This window comes from Scardinius erythrophthalmus (assembly GCF_964197995.2).
Source record: "Scardinius erythrophthalmus genome assembly, chromosome: 7".
NCBI classification, from domain to species: Eukaryota; Metazoa; Chordata; class Actinopteri; order Cypriniformes; family Leuciscidae; genus Scardinius; species Scardinius erythrophthalmus.
In genome coordinates this window covers 29464255-29478398 of record NC_138227.1, presented here as the reverse complement: position 1 = coordinate 29478398, position 14144 = coordinate 29464255, and the positions used below count along the sequence as shown (strand labels likewise).

At 41.5% G+C, this 14144-nt stretch overlaps 1 protein-coding gene across 3 annotated transcripts in view; it reads right to left on the bottom strand.

Moving 5' to 3' along the window:
• Window positions 1-1120: 1120 nt before the first annotated feature.
• robo2 (roundabout, axon guidance receptor, homolog 2) overlaps window positions 1121-14144 on the bottom strand; it is a 205948-nt gene continuing 192924 nt past the window's right edge. For 2 of the 3 annotated variants that reach the window (XM_081370090.1, XM_081370091.1), the window contains 7 exons: window positions 13647-13910; window positions 12402-12610; window positions 6130-6315; window positions 5365-5523; window positions 4228-4482; window positions 2591-2785; window positions 1121-1363 (listed from right to left, as the gene is read on the bottom strand). In XM_081370090.1, the coding sequence (XP_081226216.1) occupies window positions 1362-1363; window positions 2591-2785; window positions 4228-4482; window positions 5365-5523; window positions 6130-6315; window positions 12402-12610; window positions 13647-13910 (1270 nt within the window). In that variant the 3' untranslated portion in view covers window positions 1121-1361. The remainder of the gene's footprint in view (window positions 1364-2590; window positions 2786-4227; window positions 4483-5364; window positions 5524-6129; window positions 6316-12401; window positions 12611-13646; window positions 13911-14144) is intronic. The other variant, XM_081370092.1, reaches the window with a different exon arrangement.

The following is a 14144-nucleotide window of genomic DNA, read 5'->3' as shown; positions in this document are numbered from 1 at the left end:
AAAAAAAAAAAAAAAAATCGAAATTAAGTTACCTGACTTCATTCTCCACTCGTGATCTGAGACATACGCAGAATCTCAAGACAAGCACGGGATCATAACGTCTACAAAACCTCTCTAGAGTAAGGCAGAAGCCTTACGGGAAGGCAGGGGCGTTGTATTGTTCATATGGCTTTTAAATTACTCGCGTTTCAAGTGCTTGTAATCAAATTTTGAGTGGAGATCCAAAAAAAAAAAAAAAAAAAAAGCCCCATTATCTTGCAAGTTAAAAAACAATTCACCTCCAAACATTAGCCATGTTGGTGTCTATTAATTTTGCTATGCTCAGATGGACCAAATTAAACAGGCACAATACTAAATGCAAAACAAAAGCAAGCGGCAAACGGTGAGCCAGGGAAGAGGCAAAGTTGGTACCTGTAGTCCAGTGTAGTTCAAAGATCTGGCCTAAATATATACCAATTGGACCAAGTGGACTAGATTGAGTAGTATTGACTAGTAGGGGTAGCTGGATGTGTTGAAAAGAGAACCACTTAGAATAAATTTCCCTGCAAACAGTTTCCGAACCCATCCCGGTCTATTTCCAGCATGGAAAGGGTCTGGTTCCTCTCGCAGGAAAGTTCGTAACTCGTTTCGTCAGAACTGTAAGTCTTTCCGCCAGCATAGACTCAGGCATCTCTTAATATATCTCTGTACACGGTTATATATTTTCTTATCTCTAGTTACAGTACAGAAACTCCCCTTCACATTTCTTTTCCTCCAATTCTTCATGTCAGCAGGAGCCATGGTTTTGTGCTTATCACCAAAATTGCAGTGCAAAAGAAAATAATTAATTATAATAATTATTATAATGACAACAATTAATTCATGAGAAGTATTAACAAATGATGGATGACAACATAATTTCTATGGCACCACAGCCCATCAATTCACATATCATACAAACGACCAACAGCGTAAGAGGGAGGAGAGCGCAGAAACAGAACTCGGCTTGCATAGCAATGCAATAACAATAATGTCATTTTCAATCTCCGATGTCAAGAATATATTTACAGGAAACTCGATTTCCTTTCCGCAAGTTCGCCAAAGCTGGGTGGCCTTCCGTTGTTTTTCTTTTTTCTTTTTTCACCCCTAACATTTTCTTTTTCTGTGAATGAAGAGTTAAAGGAGGAAGGTGAGGGATGTTGCGGATCTTGTGGGTTGCATGTCCATCTTTACATCACATTTACAGTTTGTCCTTTTCATCTTTTTTTTTTCTTTTTTTCCCCCCTTCTTCCTTCTGACGCTTCACGAGTCCACTGCACCAAGCAGGTGAGGCATTTCCAGAACAGATAAAGGCATTCTTCAGTTTCCATCCAAAAGGCTCACTCTGTAAACAATACAAAGTGAACATGCAAGTCAGTTTTGATGAAACATTGATGCTCCCCTTAGTTTCATATTCACTGTCCGAATTGAAGAAACTGAAAAGAAAAAACCCTGCACAAACTTTATGTAAGGGATAATCCACGGCTTTTTAATACACTTCGTAGAGGCAACCACCCTCCGCTTCGCGTCGGGTGGTTCTTCGCCTCTACTTCGTGCATTAAAATCCTTTAATGCATGGCTAGCCGTGGATTATCCCGCTTATACCTTGGTTATTTGCCAAGTTAAAAATAAGTTAAAGCTGTAACTGATGTTTACAGTGTATATTTTTAACAGACGTGTAAAAATGACGGTTATTTCTTAAGTTAAGGCTCGTCAGTTCTTGCACTCCGTCCGCTTTAAATAAAGTAGAGCCATCAGATTGCTTTTATTTGAATGAATTCACATTTATTTAAATTCATTATTAAAAGAGAGAGACAGAGAACTGAAGGAGAAGGAACAGAGAGAGAGAGAGAGAGAGAGAGAGAGAGAGAGAGAGAGAGAGAGAGAGATGCGTGCGCGAGTTACCTGTGTGCGTCGATCTCTTCTTTAAAGTCTAGCAGCTACAGTCCCCTCGTTGCTTAAGCATATAGCTAACTTAATGATTCTTTAATGGATTTATTACAATTATTTATGAATGACAGGCAACACTGATACAAATTAAACGATATTCAAAAATCATCCATTTAGCCTACCTAAACGTTACCATATGCGTCTCTCACTCTGCTTGCAAGTGTATCTGTGTTACTATGGTTACCAATGTAGCGGATTAATTTCGAACTGTAATCAAACTGACTGGAACTACCTGTGCATTAAACGGTTTTACTGCACACCTTCCAGCCAATCAGAATCGAGTATTTAAACAGCCCATGGTATAAAATTACTTTTTCCTTAATCACATGTTTTATATAGAAACTTGACATGTTTCATTTACACCTATGTACTAAAAGTACTAACTAGTTGGGTAACTAATATAATTAGCTTTGTTTTAAAATAATAAATTAGAAAGAAACATATTAATGTAATGCATCCCATTAAATAAATAAATAAATATTCCTCAACCCTATTTATATGACAATTTATTTGACAACCAGCAACACTTTTAAACCAACTTGCTTGTTAACTTGTTAGTGCTTTACTACTTCCATGCACCTTTGATATTGAAGTTAAGCCAGAATAACCTATTCAGACTCACATAACTCTCCAGAGTACTGCGCGTTGGTCCCCATGTAGCTGCTTTCACCCTGCTCTGTGGTGGAGCGCTGGTGCTGTCCCCTCGTCACTTCTCCTTTCCGAGGACCCGTTGACCCTTTAGAGGAGGCCGTCCCAGACGAGCTGTGGCCCCCGGGGGATGGGAATGACGGTTTGTTGTATGGCAATATGGCCTCTTCTGAAAACGTACAAAATATCCAAACCATACATTTATTTTTTTGCCTTTTTCCAGCTTGGAATATGTCCATGATTGGTTTCTCTCTGACTAATACTGAGGTGACCAACTCTTGCCAGCTTTGACCGAACTGTACTCATTAGCAATACGTTCAGGCGGCTAAACATATCTCCACACCAGAGTTTAAGATGAAAATGAAGACATATGAGACCAAACCAGACGGGTTGCCCAACCCACATCCCCCTCTGTGTCAAGCCAGATCCAGGCCTAGTTCTTTATGCTTCGTTTGGGATGGAAACCCAGAATGGTGGATCCTAATGATCAGACAGGCACAGATGGAGCTCGGCTTCACTGCAGCGTGTGTGTATACAGTGAAAAATGAGGGCTGGAACGATTAGAGTACATCTGTGCAGCTAAGTGTGCCTCCTGTCTGCTGGTTCCTGGAGAAGGCCAGTGTTGGCCATGGAAGAGCACACTAAGAGGGGGAGACAAGGCAATCTGTTTGCTCCAGCTTGGCCTCCTTACAGCAGGGACCGTAAATGAATGCCAAGGGTCCACAGCTGGTGCTGTCAAACATCTGCCTCTGATGACCACGATAGCAAGATAATATTTTACAGACCTGCTCTGCTGAATTAAGAGTGTGTTTACTGTGTCAGGCTGATTTAACTCATGTGGACAGATCACGTAAGATCAGGTTCAGTTCTTTCATAAAAATGTTTGTGCGAAAGGAAAAATTCTAATGCCTATTGAATCTGCTGAAGACAAGGTCCAGGCTGGTTAGAGATAGTTTGGTGCTGGTCTAGTTGGTGAACCTTTCAAATTTTGGAAGTTGGATGACCAAAATATCTTAATGGACAAGCTGGTTGACTAAGGAATCTTGGTGCTGAAGATCAATTTCAGACTTAATTTGGTTAGCACTAGTTTGGTAGTGGCCTAGGCAACTTCCTGAAGAGTTTAGCTTCAACCTACCTGACTAGAAGTTTCTAGTAATCCTGAGGACCTCAATTAGCTGGTTCTTCAGATGTGCTAATTAGGGTTGGAGCTCAACTCCAACTCCTGGCCCTCCAGGAGTAGGATTGGAATTGTGCTAGTTTGGATCCTTGGAAGTTGGTTGACCAAAATGATCCTGCTGGTTGACTAAGGAAATATTGGTGCTGAAATTGGTTAGCACTAGTTTGGTGTTGTCCTAGCCCAGGGGTGTCCAATCCTGTGCATTGAGGGCCGCCTTCCTGCACTCTTATCTGTTCTTAGAAATCCTGAAGATATTCAGTAGCTGGTTTGGATGTATTTAATCAGGGTTGGAGCTGAACTAGCCTAACTAGTATCCACTGCTTGGAACCAGTATCGAAAACCTAAAACTGATTCTCCTTTATGTCTCAATTTAAAACCCCAAACTGTCAACAGAGCTTTGGCATACATTCATGGAAAACTGTCCATCGTCCTACCTGAAACATGGCCATTTTTCTGTCCTCTTCTGCTCTCCTCTCCTCTCTCTATGGATCCCAGTCTGTCCTGGGCTTGTCGGTGGCGCTCCAGTGAGGTTCGGGCCTGCCGGTCCAAGGAACACTTCATCTCCTCCAGGCCCATTATGGGTTGCCTCTCCAAGGAGGAAGCTTTGCGGTCAGAGGGGTTGGGCAAGTTCCTCGCCCCCTGGACGCGAGCTGTCTGGCAGGGTGGAGGCTCTGGTGGTGGAGGCAGATCTGGGATAGAAGCAAGAAGGACCATGTGAATTCAAAGTGCAGGAACAGCATTTCCATAGTACATTATGCATTTATCATAATTTGACAGTAGGTGTCTTTTATAGCTGCATAAATGGGCTCAAAGGGGTAACATTGATTTCATTCTATTTGATCAATGATTTTAATGGCTTGGATATTTCTAAATGCATTTGCTTATGACCCCATCTGTCTCCTTTAACCAATGTTGACTACTACATTAAAGGGATAGCTCACCCCAAAATGAAAATTATCCCATGATTTACCCACCCTCAAGCCATCCTAGGTCAGGTGTATATGACTTTCTTCTTTCAGACAAACACAATCGTAGATATATAAAAAAATATATTTTGTTTGAACCACGAGAGGCATCTAAGCTTATGCTACTCGTACATCTTACGTCATACATCGCGTCAGGGGTTACTCTTGTGGCGCAAGTCGACTTGCGTAGGCCGTCTTCTGAAAGCTAGCTATTTTAGTTTATAAAGTTATAAATATGGATTTTTTTCTTACAAAAACTAATTTCTTCGCTCCAGAAGGCCTTTATTAACCCCCTGGAGTTGTATGGATTACTTTTTTGATGAATGCACACACTTTTTTGGGCTTCAAAATATTGGCTCCCATTCACTTACCACTATAAAGCTTGGAAGAGCCAGGATATTTTTTAATAGATCACTGATTGTGCTCATCTAAAAGAAGATAGTCATATACACCTAGGATGGCTTGAGGGTGAGTAAATCATGGGATAATTTTCATTTTTGGGTGAACTATCCCTTTAATACAATAAAGCATGCAAAGGAGATCTGTAATCTAGTGTACACCATGCTTTGGTATTATCTGTTCATTTAAAACTGGACTAAAGTTCACCATCAGCGCTGGCATCGCGGCGGTGCGGGGCAGTGCCAGGGCCTTTGTGTTTACGGGTGGGCCTCGGCGCCCGCTGGTGACCAAGGCTGTGTGTGCCCACCGTACTTCCATCTGTGGAAAACGGGCTAGCGGGACGAGGTCTATGGTGTAGACCTTTATCTGCAGTGAGCAAAGAAAGAACCGTGGTTAGCCCGTAATGTTATCGAAAAGCTAGAGATGGAAAACGAATTTTGAGAGAAAAGCATGGCATGTTGCTCAGAAGTAGGGCGGACAGCTTGTTAGTTCGATTCAGAAGCAGCAGAATCAATCAGTACATTTCACTTCTATTGCGCAGCCTGTTGGAGAGAAGGTTTGGGATTGTGAAAGTGGGTTCTTGAATATCTGTGGATGAAGTCCTAAATAATCAAGATTATTATAGAGTCAGAAAGAGGGACGAAGTCAAACCTGAAGTACATAAAAGAATCTGAAGACATAAGCGCTGGATCTGTCCCCAGTTTATTCATTCGTTCGCAGTGTAAACTGAAAGCATAGAACCAAAACCCTGCTAAGTGAAAACAGTCGTCGCCAAAACCCACCAAGCAAATCCATGAAGATGTTAGTATTTGCACCATGCCGCTTTCAAAAACCCTTCAGATAAAAGCAAGAGTTCACCGGCGTAAAATCAGAAAGCAGAAAAGAAGCATCATTCTGTTAAGACTGAGCCATTTTGCAGTCAACAAACACCAGACTTCCAGTCTCGAATTCCTTTGTTTCCTCCAAACCGACCTCTCTTGCTCAGGCTGGTGCCGTCCAGACGGTAACCAGCCTTGTCTGCGGCCGCCACCAGGGCTCGTGCAAAGCTGCAATGGGTGAAGAGTGAGCCGTCAGAGGAGCTGCCGGCACTAGACCTCCTGCTGGAGAAGTTTCTGTCATCATCTTCTGAAGCCGAGCCCCAACCGTTCACCATCGAGCCTGGAGGGGAGCGGCCGCATGGGCGTTAGATTGACTAGGTTTTCTAGTTTATTGGTTTCCAGAAAAACAGGATGTATACGCTGAGACAGGATATATTCTTTAGTAATATTTACACACTAATAAGTTATTGATACCTTCATAAAGGTGAATGGAAAAATACATTTATAATCAGAATAATACTGTATAATGGGGCTTCGGATGTGTGCTGGGAATGATTATCCTCTCATCTGAATAAAGATGAGCACAGGTGAGTTATGTTTGACAGATGCGTCAGCCACCTTCAAAATTATTAGGTAGTCACTGTTATGAAACTAATAACCACAACAAAATGGCTGAGTAGGGTAGATTTACAGAATACAGAATACTAAAAAATTAATGTCATTTAATATTACCCAAGCAGTTTTTTTTTTTTTTGGGTTCACTAATCTGAGCTGTTCTGGCATTTATTTTTTATTTTTTTCTGAAGTAACTTGTCCTGCTTTCATCCTGCATATAAACTTACACCAGCCACTTGACTACACATCACGACCTCACTTCCTTTTGATTGCTCTGATGGGAAGGAACGCACGCACCTGCACGCGGCCTGAGGTGAAGCAGCTGATATCTCACACAGAAACACGCAGCATGATCAAAGCAACCACACGGCTACGTGCTGTTCTTCTTCTTTGGCACTTGTCAGATTTATGGCATGGATTTTTTTTTGATTGATAGCAACCCGGCACAAACATCCTCGGGGAAGATGATGTGAGATGGCGCGACTATTGTTTAATGATCCGAGAGTAAAGTTAAGAGGGTTACAATGGTTCCTGGTGTTGCCTGGGTAATATTTTTATAGTTTCAAGTATGTCTCAAGATTCAACATTGAGCTAATTAGGTCTCGGTGACAGATTTGTAGCCAAGGTCTTGGTGACACTACAAACACTGTAGTGCTTTCAAAACATTATCTAGTTTTTCTTTAAGGTTTTTTAAAAAATGCAGCTTTAAAGGCCCCCTGAAATTAGATTTGAAGTTTTTTAGCTTTTAGTATGAATATGTTAGCCTTAAACTCATGAATAAGCTGATGTATTCCAAAACAATGACAAAATTCGCTTTAGGAGATAAAAGCATTCAAAACATAGTCTCTCACTTCCGCTAAAATGGATCACGGATTTTCATGACATCACAGCGGACTTCAGCTTCTCATCACATCTTCTGTCCAATCAAATGCTCTCTAGAATCCAAAGCACCCTGCCCCCTATGCTATAAATACCACCTGGCCAAAGCAACCAAATTTATTATTCACACCTCTACTATTGAATACATTGTATCATCAGCGCTCGGATTCGCTTCCATGGTGCTGTCAAGTACGACTTGCAGTCTGTGAGGAAAACTAAACGCTATTGGCTATTTGAAAAGGGGGACGAGCCATTCAATATGTCCCGCTTTAGCTTCCTGTTTAAAGGAGACATATCATGCTTTTAAATCGTTCCTTTTTACATATAAATCATACATTTGTAGTCTATATAAAGCGGAACTGCAATGCTTGGGTCTGAATTCCTCATTATTATAGCTCCACAGGCCCCTTTTCTACCCCTTTTCTGATGTGCGTCTGAGAGCAACTCGTTTTGGTGCGGTCTCTTTAAATACAAATGAGACACTTCATACCCCGCCCCCTCTCCAGGTTGTAGAGGTGACACTCGGTTCAACTCCACCCCGTTCGGCCATTTTTGTAGTTTGATAGCAGAGATACGATTATCTAGCGGCACAGAAACTTTTTATTCACACATTATTAACAAAATGTCAACAACGGAAGACTTGTCCAGCCAGCCTTACATGTTCGAGCCAGAGTCGGAGCCGGAGCGAGATGAAAATGAAGACGACGAACCTGCAGAACAACGTCTTCATATGGATGTATCGCAATGGTGTGTTACTGTATTTACACATGAAACTTTGGTCTTCCGACCTTTTACCACCGTGTCGATTTATTTTGATTAATATGTGCGAGGGAGAGAGAGCAAGACAGCGTCTAGTTTGGAGACGGTGTCTTGTTTACATTTTCGCCTGGCTCCGAAGAGAGAGAGAGAGCGCGCGCGCGACCGGGTCTCTCTCTCTGCTCGTTCTTTCAGTTAAACATGCGCCCTGTCACAAGCGCGGCAGTTCATCTACATTAGACGGTGTAATGAAGCGTGTGAGTTACTACATCAAAGTCCTTTTAGGCAAGTCGTGCCACTCGGCCGCCATCTTGGCAACGCCTCCGGGCAGCTATTTCGAACTAACAAGACCAGGCTCCTATCTAAATGAATGGGCAGAGAGTCAGAACTGCACTTTCACTGGTCACCGGGACATAAAAACTGCATGTATAGAAACAGCAGTAAAATATGATAAAAATCGCTGAAAAAGTTTGATGACTTTGCCCCAAAATAAGGTTTAAAACGCCTTTTTCCCCACAGGTTATACTTTTACTACGCATGCGCAAGGGTTCACGACACCAACTTCATTTACGTCTCTATCCAGAAAGCCGGTGTTGTGCATATTCAATGTCAATATTGTTCTCCTTTATTTAAATGTAAGCAGGTTTGCACTTTATCAGTAATAACAATGTAGATCTGTAGTTTTAACTATTCATTAAAATGAATCGGTTCAAATTAATCATTAGTTCGCGAATTGGACGTGTCATACGGTTGTGTGATTATCCCAGCAGTTAGGACATGGACATCCCACAAGGTTAGTGTCAACACAGAAAACATTACATCACTGGATAGGTTTTTTCGTTTATTTAGAGTAATTTTATGTCAGCTGAATGTGCGGAACGCATTTCAGAGAAGATAAGGCAACGTATTTTAGCACAATTCACACCCAGCGGTAATTCAGGGGGAAAAAATCTCCTAATGCTCCAACATGAAACTTTAGTCTTCCGACCTTTTACCATCATGTCGTTTTATTTTGATTTAATATGCGTGCGGGAGAGAGAGCAAGACAGTGCTTAATTTGGAGACGGTGAAGTCTTGTTTACACTTTCGCCTGGCTTCGGAAAGAGAGAGAGAGAGAGTGCGCGCGCGACCGGGGCTCTCCCTCTCTGCTTGTCCTTTCCATTATGGTTCTTTCAGTTAAATATGCGCCCTGTCACTGATCTTGCACACACAACAACTCGCTGTCCCCAAATCGTCTCCGCTGTCGCAAAACCTCAAATGTGCGCATGCGTCAGTGGAACCAGACGATAGGTTTAAATGTTTCGCGGCTTGACTGTTAAAAGCAGATGATTGGCTTTCCAGCGGGAGGGGCGGGACATGTTCATACAACCGCCATCTTTGCCGTTACGGGTTTTCCTTATATAGTTCTATTGAGGATTGAGGAAGTGGCATGTCTCTTATATAAATTGTCTCTGACTACATCCAACAACCGAACATTTTAACTTACCCTCTCGTGACTTCTGCATCCTTTAGCTTGGACTACAAAATTGCAGCGAGAAATAAAAATGGCAGATTGCTCGAAGTGTTGGGCCGGAAGTCAATGTCCTTATTTGGCAGTTCCGCTGCAAATACTGTGACGTAATAGTTCACAAAACGTCATAGAGAACAAACAAATCGGAACAGGTTGAAAAATATTACTAAAACAGAATTTAAAGATTTCAACGAAGCACCTGAAGAGAATAATTTAAACTTTTCTGTACTTCTAAACACTCCAAATATACAACAAAATGCATTTAAGGGCTAAAAAAGTGGATTTAGCATGATATGTCCCCTTTAAGTGGAAGCCACGTGATCCAAGGCACTTCAGTGGGCCTTTAAAAAATATTTAATAATAGTACTATAGTTTATTAGAAAATACTACTACTACTTTTTTATTATTATTATTTATTATTATCACTGAAAATCTGAAACACAATATTTATACTGTAAAGTAAATACTGCTTGTTGCTAGCATATAAACCCCCCCCAAAAATCATATTATAATACCTGCAAATATAACAAAGATTTTCAAAGCACCATTATACATTTTGTGTTTCTCTTGTCTAAAAGAAAAAATAATAGGATGCAGACTAAAAAAAAGAAGGAAAACTCTTTCTGGCAGTCTCTTCCTTTGAATTTCCTCAGAAACTGCATACGGCTTTGTTTTGCAAAAAAAAAAAAAGTTGAGTCCCTCGAGACTGCATATAATGAATTGAATGTGCTGGCAGAGACAGAGGCAGGTACAGAGCTCCACATCAGAAGGGACGGCTCCTGCAGAATACCTGCACTACGTCTCAGCGCCTCCTGCCTCCTCCAGAGACGACATTCCCTCTAACAACCAGCCACCTAAAACAGATCCCTGAAAATACCAAGCTTTCACTCTTCGCCATATAATAATGCTGACAGCTGCAAAACAATAACCGTTCTCCGGCCAAAATACATTCAAGTTCGCAAACCCAAATGTTTTTATATGGCGTGGCGTACCATGAAGAGAACTTCCCACAAATTGCTGCTAATTTGGAGTTGGCAGTCACAACCGGCAAACGTTTTGAAGCTACACAGTACTGTAGCTACTATAATTATGGAGCTAATAAAAAATTTGACATGGTTTTTGAACATTTTATGGATTCGAAAAAGGCTATTTTTGACTGTCAGAACGTTTCGATAATACACAGTTAATATTCACAGCTCAGCTAAATGTAGTTGTAAAACTCATCCAACAGCCTGCTGCCACTAAAGCTGATTTACACTGCCCTGAGCCCTCATCTGCATATCATTAAGCATCGTAATCATTCCCCTTGACAAGTAGGCGGAGACGCCCGCCTCAGGACACGTGACCTCGCGATCTGCAGTCGGTGCAAGGGTTTATGGGAGCGGAGTGGAGCAGGACAGTGAGCTCACTGCTCACATTACAACTCCTATAAAACACCCTCACTATTTCACAAACTCACTGATCTGCTGAGGGTTGTGCATGCAATAAATAATCAAGCACAATAAAGAAAAATATGTTCCAGTGATCTTTATTCCTCTTTCACTAAGCTGCCTAAACCACCCATCCATCCATAAAATAATAACGCATACGTCTCGGCCTGATTAGAGGAGCAACACTGTCCCATTTTGCCTCAGTCCTGTGGTAAATTAGAGAACAGAGGGCTTTTAGTTTCTAACCACGCAATGTCATACCCTTCACGTGTCCCTTATGACAGACGGCCCATAAAACTCTTTCAATAAGTTGTAAAATGGAAATGGTGCCTCCTGTCTCCAATGGGGAAATGGAGCCCTGAACGTGAGATTTATTCAAAATCTTCATGGGAAACCGGAAGCAATGAGGGTTGTGATTGAGTAAAATCATTTGTTTCAATTTCCTAAGTTTCTTTACTCCCCGCTTTTTTAGTCTTTTAAATAATAATAATAATAATAATAATAATTTTAGTCTATCACTCCTCATTATGGTGATTAGAGTTTATTCCCAAATGCCTGAACAAACGCGGCCATTTTCAGGTGAGGTGAAAATAAATACAGCATGACAATGACAAACAAATACAGCTATTTACAGACAAGCAGAGCAAAACATAGTATTTTACCATGCTAGTACAAACAAAGCCATCACATGTTGTACACATGTGAACAAACCACAACCGCTTCCCATGTAAAACATCAGTAGTACAATCTCAAAGTGCCCGCTGGACTGACTTATGCTGCTTTTAGATTAGAGATCAGTACCTCTGTTTTATTGTCTTATCTTTACACGCACATTCTGTTGAATTGTAATTTGATATGTGAGTAGATCATATCGTTTGGTGTCTCTGACCAAATGGACTGCATTTTAATTAACTTTTTTAATAAGTAAAAAAAATAACCATTTTTTTTCCTCTACCTTCCATGCTGGGTTCAAACTGAGTCCTGAAATGATTTAAGAGAGATAGAAATCCCAGATTATGAGGACAACGGATGGGATAATGAGCAAATGAAATGGCCACCCCTGCAGTGCTTAGAGTACATGCAATCTGCACTGGACATCTAACTGTGCACCAAACTGAAAACTGTTTAAAGGTTTAGATAAGGGCTTTATGCTTGTTTTCATGTTCTTTCACAGGAAAAGTTCATAGAATTGATTACAGAAGTTAATCACAAAAGTGCACTAAAATTTACGCTTACCCGTAATAGAGCTGTCCAAGTTGTCCATGCTGGAGCCTGGTGTGTGTTCGATGCCCCTAATTGACGGCGACATCTCGTATCCTTCATCCTCCTCCTCATCGTCGTCTTCGTCAGGGAGGTCTGTCTCGATATCGGACACTAGGGTGCTGGAGATGTAGCCCACGGGCGGCGCGGGGGCCTGTGGCGGGTAAGGCCCACCCTGCATGTGCCTGCGGAGAATTCCAAAGAAGTCAAATGTGAACATATCTTTTGCATAACCAAGCAATAGCTTCAAGGGTTGTCAGCAGGAGACAAAAGGTGTCAATGAGCGACAAGCCCAGACAAAAGAGAAATGCGTGGGGTGTGCTGTCTGTCAGGCGAAAAGTGGTTTTCCTAGAACATTCCTTGTCATCTCTCCGATGAATTGGGACAATTCGGCTAATTCAGCAGTGCCATGGTTTGCATGCTAACACAATGACCTACTAATTGCAGCTTGAAGAGTATACAATGGCAACCACCACAGGCATGTCTTTGCTGTGGCTGTCACCCACTAGACAGCTAGGTTCGATGACAGCCCCACTGTGTGTCTATATATATGTGGATCGTGTGTGTTTGTGCAGTGCTTCTGCTTTGATGCGGTCTGTGCCAGGAATCGGATATAATTATGGGCTCTTCTCAGTCGTCAAAAACGCACTATGAGCAACAAACTCATTATGGCGGTAGCATGACATCTTCCTCCTGACAAGTGGAGGCCGTTCCCTTACAGTGCCGACTGTAATAAGCGGAAGTCGATTTCTCTTGGACAGACAGGTTGAAGCATGGGTTTAGCATGGGGGCTTTATAAGAATGCTTTACACAGTCTGGGGTGGACAAATATGAATTGTTCTCATATTCATATTTCAATCAGACTTAATTCAGCTGCATTCACATTTTTTTTTTTCATTTAATATCTTGCATTTATTGAAAACTACTTACAAATGCAGTGTAATAAAATGGGGTGCGGTGCTAGAAAAAAAAAATCAGATCTTCAAAGTTAAACAGCTATTTGTTTTACATTTGCATTTGATGCCTCTAGTGCAGACATATCCCAAAAAATTATATAATTTTTTTTTTTTTAATCAAATTCTTTAATATTATACATTTCAAAACAAAAATGATAAAAAAAAAAAAGTCATAATAATAATAATAATAATAAATGCCACCGTATCCTGATTTCGGCATCTCTGCCCTAGCGGTAAAACAATTCACTTTTAACTCAGACCTTACCAAGCCTGTTTAGCCATGTCCAACTGGTAAGCACGGGTTAACTCATCTAGGTGGGCTTGGAGCATGGGCTGTATTTCTTCACGTGGGGATGGGCTCAGTGTGGCTGTGGACTGTTTGCCAAAGGAAACTGCTGCAGGGGAGGAGGCCACGCCCCTTATGGGAGGAGTGGGCACCCGCTCTTCCTCTTCCTCCAGCTCATCCTCTAAACCCTGATGGAGGTATGTCTGCACTGGCAATGGCGGGCCCCAACCATCACTATCATATCTGGAACAAAAGACAGAAACAAAATGAAAATGGACCGCAGACGAGTCCCTGTGGCACCCCACTCCCAGTTGTGTGTTAGGCATGACTTTTTTATTTAAATGTCAGTCTAGTCAACAGTTATGGATATCGTGAGACTCGGGTTTAACAGCATTGTGGTAATGGTGTAAATATTAGGTTAAATGCAAAGAATCTAAAGGGATTTTCACAGCTTTACTTGATCTTTAATACAGGCTG